General features: G+C 43.2%; 1 protein-coding gene across 1 annotated transcript in view; it reads left to right on the top strand.

Moving 5' to 3' along the window:
* The window catches only part of adamtsl3 (ADAMTS-like 3), a 138,453-nt gene that overhangs the window by 69,493 nt on the left and 44,240 nt on the right, over positions 1-24,720 (top strand). The window contains exons 4-6 of the mRNA XM_030088414.1: positions 12,505-12,632; positions 18,483-18,528; positions 20,228-20,464. Coding sequence (XP_029944274.1) covers positions 12,505-12,632; positions 18,483-18,528; positions 20,228-20,464 — 411 coding nt within the window. The remainder of the gene's footprint in view (positions 1-12,504; positions 12,633-18,482; positions 18,529-20,227; positions 20,465-24,720) is intronic.

Below are 24,720 nucleotides of genomic sequence, written 5' to 3'. Positions count from 1 at the left end.
GACAGATTTCTCAGAAAGCCTTCCAAGGTCGGCAAGATGGTGGTGTCCGCAACGAAAGAAGTTCGTAAATGTAAGTATTTTGTCAATTAATAAAGTTTTAAAATGTAAGAAAAACATTCTTCTTCGGCAAACAATTGTCGCATCTGCGTACGTCATCGGCAGCGGCGACTATTGATGACGTACGTGATTGTTGAAGGGGTGTTCCAATTCGGAGGGGTTTACTTTCGGCCCTACCCCTTAGCACTCCGTTTCAAAGGTAGGGCCAAGGGGGAGGGCGAGAAAGAGAAATGGGATTGGGCCTGAGTGTGTGTGTGCGCACGCAGCGCTTCATGCATGAGAAACAGCGGTGCGGCTGCTGGGGTGGCGGATCCCCCCAGCTGAACGGTGGACGACGGGGGCGGCACCTCCGCCGGCACGCCCCCCCCCCCCGATGTAAACATTAAAATCTCGTCTGGTCTTGATCTCGTGGACTCAATGTTGTGAGACTTCTCGTCTCATGGAATTTGTGTCTCGTGCCACCCCATTAATATACCATGTAAAGTGGTATCCGCTGGAATTTGGTAAACCGGTATGAGTTAGTGAGTCTGCCCGCCAGGTGGGGGCGCTGCCACACTGGGCGGTGTCCCTCAGGATCATACCCCTTGTCCCCCATTTGCCTCATTAGCAGGTGGTCACCACGCTGTCTGTGTGTGTTTGCTCTGTGATGGACTGGTGATGTGTACACTGCGTCTCCTGTTTTCTCTGATGCTCGTCTGGTTTGGCTCCGCCCCCCTGGGACTCCATACTGGATTAAATAGTGTTGAGTGACGGTGGATGGATTGGACTGGTGGCTGGTGGCTGGTTCTCTTCAGGTTTTCTTCTGCTCACAGAACAAAGTGTTTGAACATCTTCCTGGAAGCTTCTGCTCCAAACCTGCAGATGAGATGAATGAGAACACAGTGAAGCTGGTTCTTCTACAAAGCTCGCTCCTCATTAGAGGCTGTCTCACATTTCATTTTAATGGACAAATGTTGCTGCTTCCCTTTGAGAGGCTCCACCAAGCAGCAACACGAGGCTGTGTCTCTTTTCCACATCAATCTGAAACACACACTTGTACAGCAGCACTGAGCTCATTTCCTCCAGCAGGTACAGATTGTTTGCTGTTTAGGAGCTGAAACATAATTAAAAGTCAATGAAGAGCAAAATTGCTCTTTAGCTGACTGCTGATATGTGAAGAGCTCTGCTCGGTGTGGAATGGAGCTGACGAGAGAAGAAGAGCTCCGTCCTCATTCCTCCAGCTGAACGTCCTGGAACTGAAACCCTGCAGCACAGCGACTGCAGCTGAAATGTGGTGGAGAAAGGAGATGTGTCAGCAGCAGTGTGGGCGGAACAGGAACACTGGTACAGCAGGTAGCGATACGAGAGGCGGCTGCAGCTTTGTGATACACACAATGCTGGAGCTTTAAAGGGCTGGATCGGGGTTTAGTGTGTGTGTGAGTGGAATGAAGAGTGAAACTGAAGATTTACTGAATTACTTTCTGCTGAAAATGGAAGGGAGGGAATGAAGACACACAATCAGCTGCTACTTTAAACTGGAGCAGAACCTGCAGACCATAAAGAACCTGGAAAATAGACCGAAATAAGAAAAAATTAAACATTTTTATGTTTTCATTGATTCAGAAAAGAGGCTTGAAGAAGATGATTTCTGAAATTTCAGTGACATGATCAGTAACATCTGGAGACAGATGTGAACCAGACACATTGTGGCTGGTTTGAAAGTGAAAAATGAATTTATTTCCAAGATTTGATGATTTGTCCAAAGTCTTCCTCACAGGTTGTGATCGTTCACTGAACGAGGAGAAAACTAAACCACCATTGTTCCTCAGTGATCGCGGCTCCTGACTCTGAGTTGCTTTCATCCTTGAACCTTGTTGAGCCTCTGACTTTGTTGTTGTATGTCACAATCGGCCTTCACCCAGAATGCACTGCTGCAGGAGTGATGCCAGTAGAGCACACAGCTCCACAGCAGGATAACCTGCTTTCCCAGCCTCATTACGGCGTGGTGTCGTCCGTCTCTAGACAGTGAGTTGGTGGCTGCTTCCAGCTGAACACATTCCTGGATGTTGGAGGTTTTTGGCTGAGTTGAAAATCCCTGCTGAGACTCTGAGCTGTCCTCTTACATCCCCTAATCTCCAGCTCATCCCAGCCCACCGAGCTGGAGCTTCATCAGTAATTTGTTCCTTCTTCTCTCGTTTGCCTCCATATTTAAAAGAAACTTGATGCTCGAGGCTCTCCGCTGTTAAAAATTCATCTCTCTTCTTTCTTGTTGTGTTCGCTGCTTCAAAGGCTCCAGGATTCAGGCGTCTCACTGAGAGTATCGTCCTCCAGCAGAAGTAACTTTGCAGCTCAGCAGGAAGGAGGCACTGTGGATCTGTCATGGAGTCACTGTAGTTTGACCTTTTGGTTTTTTCCATCATGACTGAAATCCTGTTTTTCACTGAGACTTTAACACTTCAGTGTTAATCACATGTAAAACGAGTGGCTCTGCAGTTCTGCCTCTGAGCAGCTGAACAGCAGCTCCAGACCCTTTTCTTTCCCTCCTGCCATATATTTGGACACATGTTCGTCTGCATCAGGCAGGAAGAGGTAAACCAGAGCTTTCAGGTGTTTGCTTCAGCATCACTGCAGCTGGAAAGAGGTCTGTGTGTGTTCCTTAAAGTGTGTGTTCATGAGCGAAGGCTAAACTCCAATAGAAAGTGTCGTCCAGGTAATGAGCCCATTGCTTTCATTAAAACAGCTGGAAGCTGTTGAGCTGCATTCAGCCAGCTCGCTGAGCTGCGACAGGAAGTCGATGCAGGATGTTTGTGCAATTATAAGAAGATCGATATCACAGGGAGAGGAATCTCAGGAAAATCAGGAAAAATAGAATAAATTCTCTCCATTAGATCAAGTCTATCCAGCATGGAGCCATCAGGAAGTCGATGGGAAGCTGGTGAGTGGCCTGCAGGACGTTTCCCAAAACACTGTGATCAATAAACACAGCTACAGTTCAGACAGTGGGAGGTACTGACTAGAGTTAGACAGTATAAACATTCTGATATCATTGAATCTTCCCCACATTTTCCCAGGGTGGATGGCGTTAGTGCGACTATATGCAATGATCTATTCAACCTGACACCTGAGTGTGTTGGTGCTACTGCACTTCTGTGTGAGTGATGTGTTTAATGACACACTGTCCATTCCAGTCACTATGTCCACACTGTTTTCTCACTCAAACATAATTCTTTCATTATGACAATAAAAGTCATCACGTTAGGTGAAATGTTTCACGTAAATACAACGGCGCCCTCTTCTCTACTCGTCCTTTACTCAGGTGTGGAAATTGACCCGGATAGGAAGCGTCTGAAGTGCGATGTGGTTGCGTTTACGAGTCGTTGCATGTGGTGGAAACACGGCTTCATTCATTCATTCGGTTTTCAGTTCAGTTCACTGTTCCGGTGCCAGCTGTGTGAAAACACACCGGTGATATTCCAGCGACGTCTGTGTGTTGCCGGCTCTCCCTTGTTGCTTTGATGAATACAAAATGTTGCCAAACTGCAGAAGTCACGTTTTTAGTTGTTTTCAAACCAGCTGGCTTGATGCACGCTTTCAATCTTGTCCTCACTTTCAGTTTCGCTTTGAGCACTCACGTGAAGACAAATTGAAAACTCAGCTCCACATAGATAGGTACGAGACAATAAAAGAATTGTATTTCCCAATGTCAGTGCTCGATATAGACTGTCACAAGACCAAACAGTAATTTTGCTGATCAAAAACTATGAAAACATGCAGCTTAGGCATTCAGATGTTTTGTTTTGGGCTCCAAATCGCAGTTTTAGCTGAAAATCACAGAGTTGAACAGTGAATCGTGTGATCTTCATGGGCAGTTCTCCGTATTAATGCTACACTAAGGAACTTTCAGTTTTCGTTGATTTTGGCGGCACCAGTGGACCAAAGCGGTAGTGTTTTGCCTGAAGGAATACTACAGTTCCCATGAGGACTAGCGCGTGATGTCGTAAAATGCTGCTCCCGGTGGCATGCTGTTGGACTGAACTCGCCTTCATTTGTTTCCAGTGGCTGTGTGAAGGACGGATAGCGACGAGGTAATGAATCTAATGGTGGCTAAACAATGTTCTATCATGATGTGACGCATGCCGTAAAGCAGTCCGCACATTTGGAGCTTTTTAGTGTGCAGGGTTCCTACCACCCTCCTCACAGCTGCTCAGTCCAAGTGAAAGCAATACTGACGCCCTCAGCCCGTGACAGAGGGTCATTCAACTAGTTGTAAGTCGATGTATCATCACAAAAGATATTAAAATGTTTTATTAAGGTTGAAAAGTTCCTTAGTGTAGGTTTAAAGTTAGGGTAGACGATGTTGTCCATCAAATCCCTTCGCCGTTCTACCAGCCCCCTGCACATACATTTCAATGGCGTGCACTGGCCCTGGTTCAGAGCGCGCGCGTGTTGCCAAGGAGCTCTCAGCGCTCGCGGCTCGCGTGAAAAATAAAAGGAAGTGGAGCGGGCGCGCTGCGCTCCTATGCGCGTTGTGTACGGGCAGTCAGAAAGGTTAATAACATTGGAGGCGATCACAAACTCCGTGCGCGTGGCACTTCCGCGTCCAGTGCGTTCGCTCCCAACGGGAGCTCCTCTAATGGGGTGGGAGCTGGGCGGAGCCTTGGGGAGATGCTACATTCGTGCTACATGCTAGTTTTCCAAGATCGTCAACCCCAGCTTTAACGCCTGTCTGACCAGACACGCTGATCGTGCTGCAGAAGCTCCTGATGCTATTTGGTTCAATAAGGCGAGATCTTGTGTTGTGCTTGTTTGCTGCACACAAGCTAAATGTGCACACTCTGTGTCTTCTTCTCTGTGTTTGGTGTGTTTTTCTGGCAGAGGCACAGCGCCACCAACATCCAACGGCTACATCGTTCTGAGTCGTTTTTTTAAAGACGGGGAACTTTTCAGGAACCACGGGGAGAATAAAGATGGCTTTGGCTTGTGTGTTCAGGAAGGAGGAGGAGATTACAAACAAACCAGTTGGGCACGTGTGTGGCTCATGGACAGGGAGTCTAGCTCACAACTACCTGTCTCGCAGCTGGGTGGGTGGAGGTTGTGGGTGTGTGGGGGTGATGTAGGAAGTTGGTGAATGTGATAAAATACACTAAACAGCTACAATTGGCACACAGACAAATTATTACACATTTAATGCACTCATGAAGCAGAATTTCTGTTTTTGACTACCAAAGGTTGATTTTGGGTAAATTAGCACATGCTGGTGGCTCCAGAGAAAACATCTGGTCACCAAACTTCAGTGTTCTGAGCTGACACCAGTCTGCTGCTCTGCTGCTTTCGTCCATCAGCTTCAAGCTTCCTCCTGTTGGGAGTTTTCTGTATTTTCATCTCCGTGCAAATCCACTCTGTATTTAAAATCCATGTGAAGACTCAGTGTGTGTCCTGCCTGTCAGATCGCTCTGACCCTTTCTGATGTTGAGATCTTTCCAAGTTTCTTTATCCAACCAGTGCAATTGTATCATATTCAGTAAAGATCTATCAGCAGCTCCTCAGACTGTTTAAAGGGAAACAGAGTTTGTTACTGAGAGGAAGCAGCTCCAATCTCCTCTGGGACTCTATTATGCTCTGCACACAAACAAGTCTCGTCTTTATAAAGGTTTATGACAGCAGGCTGACCTCGTGCTGCTTCCACTTTTACTGCTCCGTCTAAAATAGCTCCGCAAAAAAACACAAGGGGGTTTTCTTGGGGTGTTGAGATGCGAAATATGGACGAGGAAGCCAGGTCCACTCATATCTGCAGGCTTTTAAAGAGGATCAGATGAGGAGATATTGCTGTCCTCATGACTGCCTGAAATGTGGCCCCACAGGTTCCCGACTGGTCAGAGTAATGCAGCGCTGGACGATGCTGAATCAATGCAGCGACAGTCAAGGGCGTTGTTTTTTTTTTCTTTTTTTCTTTCAAATGATTTTCTGGATATCAAAATACCAGCTCAGTTCAAACAGACCGTTACTTTGATGCCTCTGATCAATACATTCTATATGTTTGGAGGGACAACATCCCGTCTGTCTGCTCTGCTGCTTCATCCAGCTCAGAGCTGTGAGACACCGGACTCGGTTCCTGCTGACTGTTAGTACATTTTAGATAGGAATTGAACCTGTCACACGGGAAAAACACAGCAAGGCTTTCACACACACATTCACACCAACAGGCAATTTATATCCACCAATTATTCTCAAATGCATTTTTCTGGACTGACGCCACTCACTTTGATTTAAAACTGATTTTTATTTGTTTGATTTTCTATCAGTTTCTCTTTAATGTCCTGTTGTTGTTGTAACGCTCTATATTGGCTGTGCTCAGTAAACAGCGCTCTCTCATGGGGGATAAACGCCTGAGACTTGTGCTGTGTGTGAGGCGTTCAGTGTGCTGTTGATCCCGGCTGCTACAGCGTGTTTTTACAGTTGTGGTATTTGGAGGTGGGGTCTCCCAGCGTGAGGGTTCTGCTGCAATCAGCCGGGAAATGAGCTTAATCATTTCTAATGAGTCCAAACTTGACCTGCCCTCAACTCAATATGAAGGAGACGGACTTCAGCGCTCAGACCCGTCCAGTAGATTCTGGGTTTATATATATGCTGCAGGAAAGGAGGAACATTTTCTTCAGGTTCACAGTGAATTTTAAAACTGGAACATCTCTGAAACTGCAGTTTTAATAAAATAAGATGTAAGCATTAATTTATTCACTTCATTTATGTAAATATCTTCATCGTCTCCAACATTAACTTAAAGTAGTCAGTGAAATGTCTTAAACCAAAACCAGACACACATTTTTCTTGAAATTTGTTGAAAATGACACTTGTGGGTGTTTAAAGCTGGTACAGATAAAATGCCTTTAAATTTGAGAATATTGACACAATAACCATTTAAAAAGCTGCATTTTTTAATCAAAAAACCTGGAATTGGAGAAATGTGTTCAGTGGACTCCAGCAGTGTTGTGTGGGATTCATGTTGTGCTGCTGATCGTAGTCGGCTCTGCTGAGGGGGTTTGGAATCATGTGAAGCTTTTGCTGATTTCTTAGCTGGAACTAAATGTTGCCAGCGAGCGTCGCTTCATAATGCGGATTAGTTTCATACAAACTTTCTAGCAGACATGGTTGAACGGCAGACTCCTGCCACAGGCGCTGAGGGAATCATCGGGGTTCAGGATGTGTCTGAACAATACAGACTGAGGACAAACACACCGCTAAAGAATGAGCTGCTGCAGTGAAGAGAGCCGTATGAAGATACGGGATTCAAACTCTCTCTGCACTGTATCTGACTGCTGCCTGCATTCAACACTTTTATTTTCTCCATAGGAAGTGAAGCAGACTTCTTTTCTAATCCGATGCGACACACTCTCATATCAGGACTCAAACTGAGATTAGTGCTGCTGGCTATTTCCTCTCAGTTTGAGCTCCAACCAGCAAACAGTGATGCAAGTGTGTTTACCAGCTCTGAAACTCCCAGCAGATCCAGTGTGAAGCAGCCTAATAGGATTTGCACTTGTACATGTTTCATGAAGCTCCGACAAAGAGGGAAATCTATGAGGCATTTTGGGATTAATGGAGGATGAAACGGGATAAATGAATCAATAAATGAATCAATGAGGGGATTGATCAGTAAATGAACTGACAGCTGAGTAAATGAATGAATGTAGAAAGGATCGACCCAGCAGTGGCTGATCTTCATGGAATTCATTGTGTTTAAGTGACACAAATCTTTGAGGACATTTGGGGGAAAACAGTGAAACAGCTTGTTGGAGAAGCTGAAAACCAGTAAATTAAAATAGAAACCAGAAAAGACTGCATCCCTGAAGGAAATGTCTGCAATCAGCATCCACACAACAAGATGCCTTCTCACAAGACTTTTAAAAACAAGTGGTTATTAGAAATGAAATTTTTTATTTGCTTCTGTTACTGAATGTAATCAGCTTTAGAAAGTCTCAGAAAACAGAACAAAAGGTGATTATCAGAATGAATTTCTCAAGAAATTCAGAAAAGCCTGTTTGTCCATCAGTCATCAGACTGTTTTAATCTCAGCAGGGCAGACTCTTCAAACAGAACATTTACAAAAGAAAATAATTATTATATAATCAAAAATATTTTCGACAATATATTATTTAAAACTGACCTGGCCTTTAATACAGTTCAAGATTTGTAAAAGTACATATGGTCATTTGGGAAATTAATAATTTTATGAGAGATTTTCTAATCAGCTGATACTTTGTTCATCTCTTTATTCCATTAGTAATGTTTTTAGAAGATGAGGTGAGATGAACGTAGTTTAAATCTGAGGGTTCATAAATTGAATGTGATGTTTGCTGGTGAGAGACTTCGTCTGATCATATTTTGAAAGATTTTAAATCATCCACCCGATCACCTCCACACCGTCAGTCCATCATGTTCTCTGACTCGATCATGTTAAACCTTTCTTGTGTTTTGCTGAGAGATGAGCCGTTTGCCCAGGTCATCTGGGTCACCAGCAGACACACTGCTGATCCTGAACTATGCAGAGCTCACACAGTAAGCCCGGCTGGCTCTCCGGTCCAAAAAAGCCTTGGCTGGACAGATTCTCCTCGTGCCGATGTTATTACTGTTGGAGGTCTGTGATGGCTGTTAGCTGGCTGAGCCTGACAACAAAAGGTGGTTTTATCCTATTAGTGGAGCGCTAACGTGTCTAATTCCTCTGGAGCTCATCAGTCTGTCTCTTCGGATGCAGCAGGTTGAGAAAAGTGAACTAAAGCTGAGCTCCGCTGCCCTGCAGGAGTCCAAGCCCCACTAACTGTCCCCATCTGGGTGGTACGATGGGAGGAGGCTTCAGACTGTAAAGAGCTTCGGTCTGCCAGGCGCATTGTGAGCCAGGAACCGGGGCCAGAGGAGGCAGGCTGAAACGAAACCTGCAGAGGCCTGTCAGAAATGTGAATTCTGGTTGACCAGGCATAAATAACATTGTCAGAGGAATTAGAGCTTGTTCCTGCGCTGCGAGCCTCACTGACACTGAAAGAGGTGTTTTGGTGGTGGGCCTGCTCCGTCACTTCTCCAGGAAAAACACTTCCTCTCTCCGACAGAGGCTCGTCTGGACTGTTGATCGATGGCACTCCAGGTGAAGGGCACCGTTTAAAAGCACTTCATGGATCCTTTCCTTCACTGGTTAGGTGTGCTTCAGTTTTCGTCACACACACACACACACAGACTCTCACACCCTGCTCCAACAGGGTCTGAGGCGACGTCACTGAGGCAGAGAAGCCAGTTTTCCTGTGTTTTGAGACTGATGTCCAGGAGAGCCTCTTTCTTTCCACCTCTCCCTCTCTATCAAAGCCCGGCTCTGCCCCTCCGGCCTTTCATCTGAACTTTTCACACAGCAGATAAGACAGAGGGTAACAGCGTGTGTCAGCTGCAGCGAGCCTGTCAGACAGACGACTGTATCACTGCTGCTGTTCACTGTTGCTCAGCCCGAGCTGCTGGCTGTCTGGCACCTTTCAGCCTGCTGGGATCTTCATGGGACATGAAACCACCGTCTCCTCAGCAGGGATGGGACGGTTATGACTGGCTGAGTCCATTATTGTAGATGAAAAGGTCAAACTTACATTAAATTTAAGCTAAATGAATTCACTCAGTACGAAGAAACTCAATATCACTGCTCTGTCTCTGTCTCTGTATTTATGTCTAGTGTCTCCTGTGGGGGGTGTTTCTGAAATATACTTTATAAATCACTCACTCTTCTTGACCATTTGTCCTTTTCGGAGCTTTGTGATGCTGCAGTAGCTGTGTTGCTCATCTCTTCTTGTTTTTGTTTGTTTCTTGTTGAATGAAGTGCCATCATGGGTCACATTTATTCTTAGAATTCTTAGTTAGATTTTATTTAGTTCTAAACCGTGCTTTAATATATTAAACAGCAGTTGTAATCAATTCATTTATTCTTCTTGTGAACAGTTTATCCTGTTCAGGATGGCGGGGTGCAGGAGCCCATCTCATCCGGGGTTCGCCCCGGAAGGTCGCCAGGTCATCTCAGGGCACACTTTCAGTTATTCATAATTCAGTCTAATTTGCAAGAATGAAGGATATTAAGAGAAACAACCCACAGCCCCAAACACCCCCTGTTCACCAGAAACAACACCTCTCTTTCATTTCTCCACAAAATACAGCCTGTTTGTTTCTATTTGAAGCAAAATGCGTTTGCTGATAATCCCGCTGTAGTGATTTGAAGTGGTTGATGTAGAAGAGCTTTTTTCTTCAAACGCAGCGGATCACTGGGCTCTCATTGTTATCATTTTCTACATAAACTTTTTTAAAACCCTCTCTGCGTTGCACAAAAAAGTGAAAAGGACACAGAAAAGTAACACTTTAACAAAATAAACGGGACCATCTAAGAGGAGCGGGACCATCCAGCGTGTTATGAGAAGACCTTTCAGAAAGTTCCCTCTTTGGACTGTATGATGTGTATTTCCAAGCTTTAAGTCTTTGCACTTCAGGAAAGGTTTTATTAATACTGAGAACTGAGGTTTTCAGAACAACATGCTCGCCGACGTGTCCGCAGTCCAGACCTTTGAGCAATAATTTCATTTTCATCATGACAAAAAAAAAAAAAATCTTTCCGCAAAGCTCCCGAAGTGTTGAGCAGCTGCATCACACTGTAAAGAGACAGCACTCTTCTCCCAAAAATCCAGAAACGGTTCTCTTCACTTCACAAATCGATGTTTTCGAAGGGGGGAGGATACAAAATGGGAAACATGACAACGTCTCTGATCCCAGCTGTTTTGATGCAGTGTTAGAGCCCAATATATGACAATGCCTTCAACTATGCAGTAAACAATGTGGTAATAAGTAGCTGATAATGGACACAAAATGTAAGAAGTTGTTACATTTTTGGGAAAACAATAGTTCCATCATCGATCAGTTATTACACTTCAGGCTGTATTACACTTTTTTTTATAACAATTCAAGTCATTGTTGTAAATCAGGTCATTGTTACATGTTGGGCTGTAACATGCCGTCGATTCTAAATCATATACGGTAATGCTTACGATTTTTATTGACAAAGGTCTTATCTATTTCAGTCTGTAGTTTATTTATAGTTTACTGGGAAAAAAAATATAACTTGAAATTCTGTTTTATCGCTACAATTTAATAACTTTTGTGAAAATTTTCTTCCTGAAAGTTTGATCCACTTCCAATCATAAGAGGTAATGGGCTCGACTTGCTGAATTACTTATATGATCATGTCCAAACGTTTTCATATTGATAAGATATTCATGATCTTTTCTCACCTTGTGACATAATCATACGAGCTACAGCAAAAGCATCAACTAAAGATTAAAATGTCATGAAAACCTCCGAGTGTGGTTATATTCATCATTTCTATCTCTTTTTCAAGGTAATTGGCCAACAGTGCTTTCATTTAGTCTTTTCTTGTTATTAAATTTGCAGCAGATTCTTTCCTGACATTCAGTCAGCGAGGCTGTGATGCCCTGACAGCCTCATCCTGCTGTAAACAGCTGATTGACATTCAACTGTGGCTCCTCTGAGATTTTATAACTCCTCTCAGCTGTGACCTTCTCATTCTGCCTCTGTTTACTTCATGTTTTGTCCACGGTTCTTTGCTGACAGGTGCCGGCCCGAGGTTAATAAATAGTCTTTCTAGCCTGCTTTTTGCTGGTTTTGCTTCACTGTTCGATCATTTCTTGGTGACCTGAGCTGATCTCGTCAGGAGGTTGATAACTGTATCACAACAACAACAACAACAAAACTAAGCTTTGAAGCATGTTACTAGCATGTTCATCCAAGGATGTAACCATACACTTGTCATCTGTGCAGAGCATTAAAGCTCTCTTCTTCTTCTTCTTCTTCTTCTCCTCCTTTTTTCTTCACCTTTCAGCCTCACTGAAGCCACATCACACTGAATTAAATTTATGCTGAGTCGGCTCAGGCTGGAGATTTGCTGTCACAGGCAATATCTGCTCGGAAGGCACACTTTGAATCCAGCCCTCTGGACTTTACAGCTTTAAAGCTTCATCCGTGAGGAATTCCTCACCTTCTGGGTGTAAGGCTGTGACGTTAACGCCCGAGTTCAGCTGGTTTCATCATTCACTGACCAAAAACATGAACAGGAGCGAACCAGCAACCCTCCAATTCATGTCCACCATGGTGATTAGAGGGTTTGTCAATTAGCCTTGGGGCGTCAAAGTCACACTGCGGCTGTTTCTCAGTCATGTTGTCGTTTTCACCATCAGCTGTGTCAGCCAATGGTCCTCGACACGACTTTATTAGTGTTTATAAAGAGGTTAGAATAAAGTTTTATTTTTTTCTTATTTTGCTCTCCAAACTTCTTCAGTGAAATGATTTGATTAAAATAATGAAAAGAACTAAATAACTGTTAGAAGTAGAGCTGATAAGGAGAGTATTTGTTTGATTTATGGTGCTGTTTGTGTCCTCCTGCAGACCTCCAGGATGACCCGCTCAGATGAAGACAGAGACATCGGTTGGGACGCCTGGGGCCCTTGGAGTGACTGCTCTCGAACCTGTGGGGGCGGGGCCTCCTACTCACTTCGACGCTGCCTCAATGGCGGGTAAGCTTCAGTTACCTTCTAAAATGCAGGAGAGAATAACTGCATGAAGAACCATTTTTATTTTAATGACTGAATGTTTAATGCAGTATTTTACTTTGTGACTGGATCACAACCTGTTTACTGTCTGCTGGTTACAGATAATGTGGCTACTTCCAGTACCTGAACATTTGGGGCTGAAATGACTTAGAAAACCTCAATAGTGATCCAAAAATGACCCTGGAAAATAAAAGCTATATTTCAAGCTTCCAGATGTCTGTATATAACTGGAGTTTGATTCATAGTTCCAGCACAATCTTGAGTCCCATTGAAACATGATGTTAGAAACAAGTTTATTTTGTATTATTTCAATCTGAGCACAAGATGGGTCAGGATCTGATAGCAAATTGTGGACTGAGGAGCTGTTATATGGACATAGTTTGGGATCAATCTGAACCTTGCGCCGTCACTTGTGCTTTTCTTCGCCATGTCTGTTCTCATAGCCATGTCCACTGAAGTACATGTAAACCTTTGTTCGCTAAATAAATGAAAGCTAATGAAGTGATTGACTTGCTTGAAGCTTTGCTGAAAATATACTAATGAATAATCCAGACTCCATGGAGCCTCTTTGGACTATAAACTGGAGTTTTCCTGTCGACTGATCAACTTGATGTTACTTGTGATTGACTCAGGCTTAAAGCTCGTGTCCGGAGTTTCCGTTCGTTTCCAACGTATGTATCATTTTTCAACAGAGCTTAAATGTGTCAGTCTGGTTCGATGCTACAATATAATATTAGCTTAAAGCAATATAAAAATTTATTTATGAGTCCCGCCTTCGTCTCATAGACCCCCATGTTATCCGAAAAAGCGCCGGTCAGCTTCAGCCAATAGATTTCAAGCTTCCGCATTCTCGTGCTGTCAATCAAAGTGTGGAGCAGCCAGAGAGCACGGCCGCTCGCCCAGGCAGAGGAGAGTTAGCTACGCAGCAGCGGCCGCGCTTACCTCGGATATATCCACTGTCTGCTGAACATCCACCGTAAACAGCTGAACATGGAGGATGCTGTAGGACTCAGAGGCTCTCATTTTCACCCGACGGATAATAGCGTGCACAATTAAAGGGGCGTGGCTTGGTCGCTCATGAAAGCAGAGGGAGGGCGGAACCTCCAGACATTGGATTAAAAAAAAACCTCTCTCTTTCAAAACTCCGGACACGAGCTGCAAGACTTGATCTTTTGGGTCCAGCGTCTGACCAAATGATGCTCATTTCCTTTTCTGTTCATTGAATGTCAAACTCTTTTCTGATGTCGATGAAAGGAAAACAGATTGATGTTCAGTCCATGTGGTCCTCTGGACTGTCTGAAGCCTGGAACCAGAACCTCCTCAGATGTCACAGGACTGATCATCATGTAAGACAGTCAGGTCAAGGCCTTGATCACAGTAAACCTCGGATACTGTGGTCTTCCCACTGTTTTTTCCACTGATAGGAACATTATTTGACACAACAGGAATTGCTTTGAGAGAAGAAACAGTTAAGACTCTGTTAAATTCTTGCTGGTGTCAGTGGTTTGCTTTTATTTTTAAGTGATATTCAGGGGAAAATGTCCCCTGAATTATATTTTCGTCACGTTTTAATTCTAGTTTGTCTGAAGTGAAACTCACATGCTCTTAAATCCTGTTCTGAATGTGCTGAAAGTAGTTCAAATCAAAGGTGAAGGGTTTTGTGTGGCCGGCGGTCCACAAATCTTCCTCCCACAGGTGTTGTGATGAGTTGTGGAGCTCTGGCACTAAAACTGTCACATCTTTCCCTGTTTTCCTATTTGGAGCTGCAGCTTTGAAAACTGGGGCAATCACAGTGACAGGCTGGAAGGTCTGCTTTATTAATGCCTGAATGATGGCCGGTGTTGAATATAAAAAACACTTTGCAGCTTCCAGTTTATTGTGGGTTTGTTATTTTAATCTGGGCTCTTGACAGGTAGTAATATTACTTTTCCTGCAGCTTTCATTTGGAAACAAGAAGACGCCCAACTGGAGTCGTAATCATCACTTTTCATTTTGCCTGCTGTACGGTTTGTGGTGAGAGATGACAGAAAGCACAGTGAGGACTTTTCAAAGGATTAATTCACATATTTTGAATATTTTTCATCATCATTCTGACATGAAAGTGAATAAAAATCCTCCCTGTCATTGTTAACAACAATGCTCGAGCTTGTGCTCAACCAGAAACTCATTTTTTTATGTTCCTGACACTGGTTGGATGAAGCTGCTTTATGAGGTTGATAGAATTCAACTTTGCAGTGAAGAGCTATGACGCATGTAAAACATTTTGTTCATCACAACACCAAAGATCACTTTGCACAATTAACATGTTAACATGTTACAGTCAATAAATAGGTAGAAAACACATTGACAACATAAAAAAAAACAAAAAAACACTGCAGATTGATGTTGTTAAACATGAATAGGCTTGCTTTAAAAGACAATCGCATCCAGTGTTTGAATGTTCTGGATGTTCGGTCAGAGAGACGGGGGATCGAGTGGTCAGTGATGGTCAGTGAGTGTGGTTACAGGGTGTTTTTAATTCAGAATTGGTTTATTCTGAATTAAGTAATTCAGAATTATTTCATGAGCTTCGTGTTTACATGGGAAAAATTAAGAAGTAAATCCTCTCTCACGCCGGGGTCTGTGAAGCGTTCTGATTGGACAGGGGGCGGCCGTGACGCACTGACATCTCCCGGAAGTAAACAGCAATTTTCTCTCTTTCTTTTCTAGGTTAACTTTGGAGCTACAGCTTTGAAAATGTCTGTGTTGTCATTCACCCGTCGATCCGCTCGTTTCATTATAACCAGTTCTTCTAAAACTCTCGTTAAATAAAACGTCTCCGGACGAGTCGAACTGCGGGGTGCGGACCGCCATCTTGGAATCATCACGGCAGCGCATGTGCGGAACCACTGGAATAAAGTCGCGCCTAAATAACATATAATTCCATTCTTCCAAAGAAGAATAATCCAGCTGGTTGTTGTTGAGCTTGGACCCAGTGGAGGGGAACTGGGGCTATGGATGAATTTTAGAAGGGAGTTACAGGCCGGTAGGTGACCAGGATGACCTCGGTTCAATCAGTGTTCACTTCAACACAGCTGAAGGAGAACCAGGATTTGATGCCCTGTCGTGTAGGCAGTCTTGGAGGGGGGTTTGGGTGGAAAGCTAGAGCTGAATGTCATGCACATATAGTGAAACTGTTTGCTGTATTTAACGAAAATATTGCCAAGAGGGAGAAAGTATACAGTGGATGGGACCTAGGACTGAGCCCTGGGGGACACCAGAGGAGTGTCTGTGACTGAACCATTGTACTGCAGAAGTGTTGTAAACCACTGTCGTAATACAGAGAAATGTAAGTTAAAATATGTTGAGAAGATTTGAACTGACCAAACCCACACTTATTCTTTGATTTATAGTCTATAACTCTCAACAGAGATTTTGGAAAAGGTTATACTATTAGTTGGCACATGATTTACACTCTGCAGTTTTATTTTTAAACAATATTATAAGCTATTTGCAGAGGTGGAAAAAGTACAGAAAAATGTAATTGAGTAAAAGTATCTTTACTTTGCTTAAATCCTACTCAAAGTAAAAGTAAAAGTACCCATCTGAAAATTTACTTGAGTAAAAGTACAAAAGTACATCATTTAAAATGTAATTTGAGTAAAAGTTACTTAGTTACGTGACACGAATAGGTCTTCTAAGTTTGGCCAAGGGTTGTTGAGGTTTCCTCTCCAGAAGTTGTAGCTTCTTCGGACCCTTTCTCCTCCATGATCTCATATTGACTGCAACATCCACCTTTCAACGTGTCGATCCAGATTATGAATGAGACGAGAGGAAGGGCGCGTGGAAGACAAGGCCACGCAGTTGACGTTCCGTTCGGGACACAGGTTTTCCGCCCACTTTTTTTTTTTCCATTATCATAATTGTACTCAGTAACGTGAGGGGTTCAAATGTAGTGAAGTAAAATACTTGGGTCAAAATGTAATTGAGTAAAAGTAAAAATTACATATTTCAAAAACTACTTAGAAAATTACAAATTACTCATAAAAAGTACTCAATTACAGTAACGTGAGTAAATGTAATTCATTACTTTCCACCCCTGGCTATTTGCAACAAATCTTTAAGAATGATTCATTAGCCTCAATGAATATTTTTATTTCATATTATTTTTATATTTTTCCATTATTGAACCCTTTTAGTGGTGAAACAACTGAGGGGAAGAGACACTTCACGAAAACACAACATATAAAGTCAGGAGTGTGATGCCTTTCAGGATTTACACAAATTCGTAGAAACCACAGAATCAATACTTAGAAAAATGTAAAACATGTTAAATGTTAATTTATTTGATTCCATTAAGGACTACCATTGCAACAAGCATCAGTCAAGTGAAGCTGTCTGTCCAAAATGTCTCTTTTTGGACTTTTAAATGGAAAATCTACCGAGATTTTGTCCATCGAACGTCCATCGTTAAACTCACTACTACGACAACTTGTAATGTCAGAGTTGTGATTTCAGTCAAGAATAAATGGCTGTAGTTAAAGATGATTACAGACGCCACCTGCTCACACTCTCTCTGACTGTCCAACCATGGTTGGGCGGTTCATGTATTTCAGAGGGAAAAACCTATTAATTGGTTCATTAGCGTGGAGCCGTGCCTGGCTGTTGTCTGTGCCTGCCGGAACATGAAGCAGCTGAAGGCTCCTCAGCTCTCCACATGCTCTAACTGGCCGATTAGAGCAGGCCTGCTTTACATCGGGAGAAATGAGCTGCTACCAGTTCAGTCTGACGTTATTGTGCGCCGGCAGGAGAAATGAGCCCTTTATGGCAGTTAACACACACTGAGAGATTGGGTGTTGTTATTGTTGCTAACAAGGTGGAACGGATTTAACAGCGTGTCTGTGCTGTCACGGGGAAAGGAACGTTCTGCTATGGCACATTTCACACAGGGCTCAGGTTCACAGGTTCATTGCTACACTGTCTATGTGTGTGCGCATGTGTGTGCACGTGCATGTGTGTGTGTGTGTGTGTGTGTGTGTGTGTGTATTGGGCTCTTCCAGCTGCAGTCAAATGCTGAGTTGGCTGTTGGCTGGATGATTTGGTCTGCAGGTGGAGTGTGCTACAACATTACTACATTACTGGTGTGTGTGTGTGTGTGTGTGTGTGTGTGTGTGTGTGCAGTTAAAGAGGCAAATTTCGGGTAGCAGATGTGTGTCGTTGTCCAATGCATTAAGTCCTTTGCAAAGAGAAGTTTGCCAAAGTTGAAGGTGAAGATGACGGAAAGTTTTTAAAGGGTCTGAATAGAAAAGTGCCAGCAGTGAACCGAGGCTGAAAGAAACCTGCAAAGACAAAAAAAAACTGTCCTGAGTTGAGCATAAAACAATAAGTAAGGCAACAAATAGCTGCATTGTAATCAAGAGAGCAGTAGAAAGATGAATTCATATGAAGCCATATTTGTGTCCTAACATGAACCGCAATAAGAGCTTCATGTCTTTTGTATGTGGATGTACTGATCGATTGAATTTGGTGAGGACTTACCTGCTGTCAATACTAAATTCTACATATTTTGATAGGAAATACCAACATTTTCTTCCTCATCTCAAAAAAAATGCTATTATTTTCACTAAATAGTCATTCTGACTTGTATTTGGAAGAAAACACAGTTGTTGAATAATCTGATTGAGGGCCAATAATAAAGAAAAAAAACAGTGTTTGATCAGAGATGGGAACAGTTATTAAACCTGATGATTTATCACTGTTTGAACAGTTTTCTTACTCAAGTATCACTGAAATCAGGTGGTGATTATTATTGTTCTTTTCCCTTCTTTTTTGCAGGAACTGTGATGGTAAAAACATCCGCTACAGAACCTGCAGTAACTTGGTGAGTCTGGTCTTCACTGAAATGTTCGGTTCATTTAAATGTAAGATGGAGGTAATGACACTTGTGAGCACTGGGGGACAGCAGCGAGTCACCATGTCTCAGAGCTTCTTTTCGGCCTCATTTACATGACAACGTTTTTAAATGAAAACAGAAATGTATTGTGTTTTCTAAAAACACAACTTTTCCGAAAATGCTCCCAAGGTGGAACTTTCTGAAAATGCACTGTTGACACGAGGGAAATGGAACTTTATCTGGAACCACAGCGAGAGTGAGCAGTTCTTCTGTAAATGTGTGAATAGATGGGCAATAACAACAATGGTGGTGTTGTACTTGTTAGTTCAATAGTTGACAGTCACCCTGAACAATAATCCACCTCCAGCAACAATTAGACAACATTTCTGCTTAATGCGTGAAGTCAATAAAGGCGAGAATATCTTCCCTTCCACCATTGTTTAAGAATCGGTTGTCTAATCACAGTGGGGATCATCTGATCTTTGAGGACTGAACAACGGCAGTCATGTCTCTGAGAGCAGCTCTCCTGCAGGACTGATCATTCCCAGAATACACTGCCTCAGGAAGGCTGTTGAAACAGCCATCACACAATGATTTTAATCAGGGGAAGACACGTCGTATTTCTTTTTCCCCCACAAAGTGGTTTAGTCTGGATTCATTATGGCGATTCAGAGACATCCAGTGGGAAGTGTTCCCAGGATAATATTTATTCCACCTCTCTACCGAGTCTCTGCAGTGAAACTGCAGCTCATTGAGGCCTCTGAGGGATGATGGGATACGGAGACAGGAGGAGTGTCTGAGTTAGTCTGAGGTGCCAGACTGGATGAGTCCAGTTCTCAGTCTGTGAGAGCAGAAGTTATCAGCTACAGGTCAAATTCAATCACTCATCACATACCTCAAAAAAAAAAAAAAAAAAAAAAAAATAAATAAATAAAACTGACAGGTGGAGTGGGCACTGGATCCACTCTCTCTTTTTCAAAACCCACATTCAGCTCTGCAGCATCTTCACACATGCATCCTTGGACAACTTTTAACAGATTCTGACCTCCACAAACCACAAACACGCCATAAGAGCTGCAGTTTTGGAGACGTTCTCACCGTCATTCAACCATGACAATGGGCTTGTCTCGAACCCACTCAAATTATTTTTCTCAAGCATTTTTTTCTTCTTTTAACACCCCGATTTTAACAACAAAATGTTCACATGCTGCAAACATATACTTCACACTCCCACTGTGAAGAATTGGTCACTTGAAAATTGCTCTTCGGTGTGAATGTGAGTGTTTGAGAAGGTGTTTCTGACATTTCCAGGGTGAATCTTGTCTTTAAGTAGTGTCATCTGGGATCATCAGCTGTGTGGATGCATGGATTTGTAGAACACTGATTCATTGACCCAGAATATATAAGACTTAGATGAACAGTGTAATTTGTGTGCCATGCTGTCTTCCTTTATGCTTTCGAGTCCAGCTTCACTGAAAATGTTCATTTGGATGAACAATCTTAATTAACTCCATTCAAATCTGCCATAAATTACCTTTGTCTTGTGCGTCTCACCAACTAAAGTGGATGTAGCTGCATGTCCAGCTCTTCACAACGATGCAGTTGATTCTGTCTGATGCTGTGTGAGGGAACAAATCAGCTTCACGTGTTAGTAAACACCCTATAAGCTGCTCTCTTGTCCTCTCAGGACTGCCCTGCAGAGTCTGGTGATTTCCGGGCTCAGCAGTGTTCAGCCCACAATGACATCAAGTACCAGGGGATGACCTATGAGTGGGTGCCAGCACCGTACGACCCCTCCGGCCCCTGTGCTCTGCGCTGCCAGGCCAAAGGCAGAAGTCTCACTGTTGAACTGGCGCCCAAAGTGCTGGACGGGACACGGTGCCGGGCGGACGCCTTGGACATGTGCATCAGTGGAGTTTGTCAGGTAAGAGTCTGTAATTTACAGTGAAATGTGTTTGATGAGTCTCATCAGGATGGAATGAAGAGGAATCTGCATCATGGCTTTTATCATCTGCAGCTTGGAGTAAAAACAAGAGAAAGTTCAGTTTTTCCAACCCTGGAATGAGAAACTACTTGAACTTAAAGTCAGTGTGAAGGTTTCACATCAAGTCTGGATTTCTTAGAACAAATGTTTTTGTCCTTGATGGGAACAAACTGGATGAACTGCATGAATAACACTGATCTCAGACTTACTGGTTTGGCATATGAAGATAAAACATGAAGAAGATCATCTGCATTGTGGAGTACAGTGGAGGCAGCATCATGATGTAGGGCTGCCTCTGAGTCTGAACCACTTGCCTTCTTCAGGGGAGAATTATTTCAGACTTTAAATTGGACCAAACATTGTGTGTGTTATTTTGTCAGAATCATTATGTTCTCAGTAGCTGTGATTTCGATACAGACCAGATCCAATTCAGCAGCGATCTCATGCAGGAAACCAAACGTTGTTCTACAACATGAAACAAATGGAGCAATTAAAGAAGGGAATCCTTCTTAAACAATGATTTTCATTAAGTTGTTGTGAGAAACAAACTGTGTAAAAAGACAGTAAAAGGACACGGTTGAGTCAAACTCTGGGCTGAAATGATTGGTTGATGCTCACGGGGAGCTCAGTCCCGGTGGGTCCAGTAACACTGTGGCCGAGGCTGTGGAATGACTGTGGTCATGGTAAAAAGCCTCGGTGTTGACTGGTGAGGGGAAACAGGAAACGAGGAACGTTCTCCTGTGTTGAAATCCCACATTTAGCTGACCCATCTGTCCATCCTCACTCCCTCCTTCTGGAGCGTGTTGCTCTGTAATCACATCACCAGATTTCCTCCTTCGCTTCCAATAAACAGGAGTCAGAATGAAGACAGACACTCGGGGGCTTCATCGCTTCAACATGAAAACATATGTTGTTTTGACTAAAAAAAGACACAGTTATCTGACGACTCAAATATATTCTGGAGGGATTGTTCCACTTGGTGTTCGGCAGCCATGTTGCCATTTCAGCTGTGCTCTGTAGTCAGTAATGTGGTCCCACCAGTAATAACGGGCCGCGCTGAAATGAAAGGATGCAGTGAAACATGGGACTGAGCTCCCTGCAGTCTCATAATCACGTCAGGGAGTCCAATTTTACTGCAGCTTTGTTTTTGACTCAGAAGTTCAGTATGAACTGCTCCCAGTCAGAAAATACTTGAGGACTGTTTTCTGTGGAGGGCTTGTCTCAGTGTGTGGATTCTTGTTTTCTCTCATCCTGGAGCATGTCTGACTCCACGGCTGTCTGCTGAGCTGAGCCTCCAGTGTGTAAACCCAGACGACTGGTGACGAGAGGCAGACGCTGCTGGACATTGTTGGCATCATTCAGACTTTTGAAACATGGATTGTGCTGAAGAGTTGAGCTCCCTGAGAGACTTGACATTAGCAAAGGATTCTGCAGTGACTCCAAGCACCAAAAGGGCTTTTTCACCATTTAAGCTCATGCGGCATTTCAAAGACTAAATCTATTTGCTGTGTATTGCGTGTGCAACTGCATTTAGAGCTTTCCTCCATTCAGTTGACACATTATCACAGTGGCAATGAGACACTATATCTCTATTAAAGGTGCTGTAGGCAGGATTCTGCATCTCCGCCATCTTGCTTAGGTTTACCTAAGCAAGATGGCGATTTGACCCATCTAAGATGGCGATTTGAAACCCAGCACAGCCAATCCTGTCCTGTTTTCTCTGACATCACGCCCTTACGCAAGTTAAGCCCCTCCCACAAGAACGTGCGACGAACGCCCCTCGACCAATCATGGTTAGAGCCTCAGGGGCTCTTCTGATTAGTCAAAGATACCTGGAGCTGTCGAGATTCATTTTCAGCTCAGAACAGAGACAGATGAAAACGCTGCGCCCTCGCGGTAGTGCAATTATGCTACACTCCTAAAGGATTATCAATGGATACTCTAACATTTAATCCAAAGGAAACACAGAAAAATTAGCATTGACTAGCAAAATCCTGCCTACAGCACCTTTAACTCACATGTGGCAGCGACTCTTCAGATATCTAAATCGTTCTTTTGTTTCAGGCTATGCAGAAAATGTGAAGAAGCTAAAATTAGTTTCATTTTGTTGAAATTTTCAGTCAGAAGACAGCAAGTTGATCATGATGAGTTTTCACAGCTCTTCAGCAGAAATCAGAAGCAGAAAAGACGAGGTTGTCAGAGGCTTCTGTTCAGTTTGCTTTAATCTGAGCTTTTCCATGAGAATGCAGCAGATGGCTGAGTGGAACTGAGCGTTTAGGAGACATGAATCAGTGAAGACCAGAGTTCTCTGTGATCGGCTCTACTGAAGGAATTTATTAACATCTATGAAAAACTTGATTGTTTCAATTTGATTTTCTTGACTATTATTTGATAATTCTCATAATTTCTTCTCATGTCCCAGCAGAGTTCATTAAAGTAAAAGTGAAGGCTTTCTGTCAGTCACATGTACAGTTTGGTGTTATGCAGATATTTTCTGACTCCATCCAGCAGATGGAGACGAGTTGAAGGATGAACGGTGCAGTTCTGGTTTCACACAGACTGTCAGTGTTGGTTTAGAAAAGATCTGTCTTTTATTTATCTTCAGTGTGCAGCTGTGCCATTTTCATTCCTGTCACTGTCATCTGTGCCGTTGTGATAAAATCACTGAAATTCTATAAAACTGCTCATGTGACGTCAGGAATGATTCAGATGTTAGTGCGGCCTGGGGGTCTGCAGCAAACACAGAAGAAAGAAAATGAAAATGTATTATTTAGGTTCCATTCAATTCAGCTTTATTGATAAATCGCCAAATGCAACACAGTCATTTCTAAACACTATTGCAGAGAAAAACTCAACAATTCCACACGAGCAGCATAAAAGACTGGAGAGGAAAACTCCTTTATGAAAGGAAAGCAGAATTGTTCTCTTGGAGAGGTTAGGTTTCTGCAAAACACTACACACACACACACACACACACACACACACACACACACACACACACACAGGAACACGGTGTTCCTGAGAACAGTGTTTTATCCCTGTGAAAGTAGTTTTCAGGTCTTTTGGGGAAAATGATGTGACTCCATTCATGTGCTGCAGATATCATCTAAACTCCATCCTGACAGTAACTCACCTGAACCCAGTGATTCTCACACGTTTCTGTTTAAGGCAGGTGTTATTCTCATGTGCAATAAATGCATATAAGTTTAATTAAATCACACATTACACAGGATCGGAATAAATCAGGTTTGTATGTTTCCACAGATTTTAGTTTCCTCACATCTTCAAATAAACTTCCTGTAATAAAAGTCAGACTCGTCGTTTTGTGCACTGCACACCTTTAAGACTGACTCTTGCTGCTGTTGTGCTGTGATTTTCATGCCTACAGTTTTTTTATTTTTCTCTGGAAGAAGTGAGTTGTTTTTCTTCTGAGATTCAGGTGTAATATGTTGAAATTTCCATTTGTTCGCCTTCAATCATAAACACAAGACTATGTTCTGCCACATTTACAGTAAATCTGAGCCAGAGAAGCATTATTAGTGACTTATACTGAAACATTTTCTGAGATAAATTATTCTATAAATTATTGTTTAAATTATTTCAAAAGCATGTCTCTCTTTTTTAAGCTGATGGTGGGAATCACTTTGGAAAATGTACAGCTCCTCCCAAAAACCATTCCATGATGAAACTCCAGTGAAATGTGAGCTTTGCTCTGGAATTATTTTCCATCTGTTTCATTCTCCTCACATTTTGAACACAGCCTGTCTAACAGCTCTTTTCTTAAAATAAGAAGTCACTCCCATCAAAATAAATACACAACCACTGACACACACTGTGAGACAAACACAGCTCCTTCCCTCCTCCTCCTCCTCTCTGGTTGGAGTTGAACGTAGTTTAAACGACTGCCACTGAGTTCTGGAGCATCAGTGAGGAGAAAACCCTCCAGCAGCCAGAGCAGGTCTCCACAGGTACCCAGCAGCGACGGAGCTGCTGGTGACTGTGGGCTCCAGCAGCAGCAGTGTGGCGAGCAGAGAGGCCGCCGGGCACGAAACGGCTTCACCTGCCGGCGGAGGCTGTGGCCCAGGAAGGAGGGCCGCTTCCTGTGCTACAGCAGCAGGAAGCCTGTCATGACGGAATGAGGCCAGTGTGTGTGTGTGTGTGTGTGTGTGTGTGTGTGTGTGTGTGTGTGTGTGTTG

Source organism: Salarias fasciatus, chromosome 1 (assembly GCF_902148845.1).
Source record: "Salarias fasciatus chromosome 1, fSalaFa1.1, whole genome shotgun sequence".
In the NCBI taxonomy this organism is placed as follows: Eukaryota; Metazoa; Chordata; class Actinopteri; order Blenniiformes; family Blenniidae; genus Salarias; species Salarias fasciatus.
Note: the sequence above shows the minus strand (reverse complement) of the source record. Positions and strands in the feature narration are given on the sequence as shown.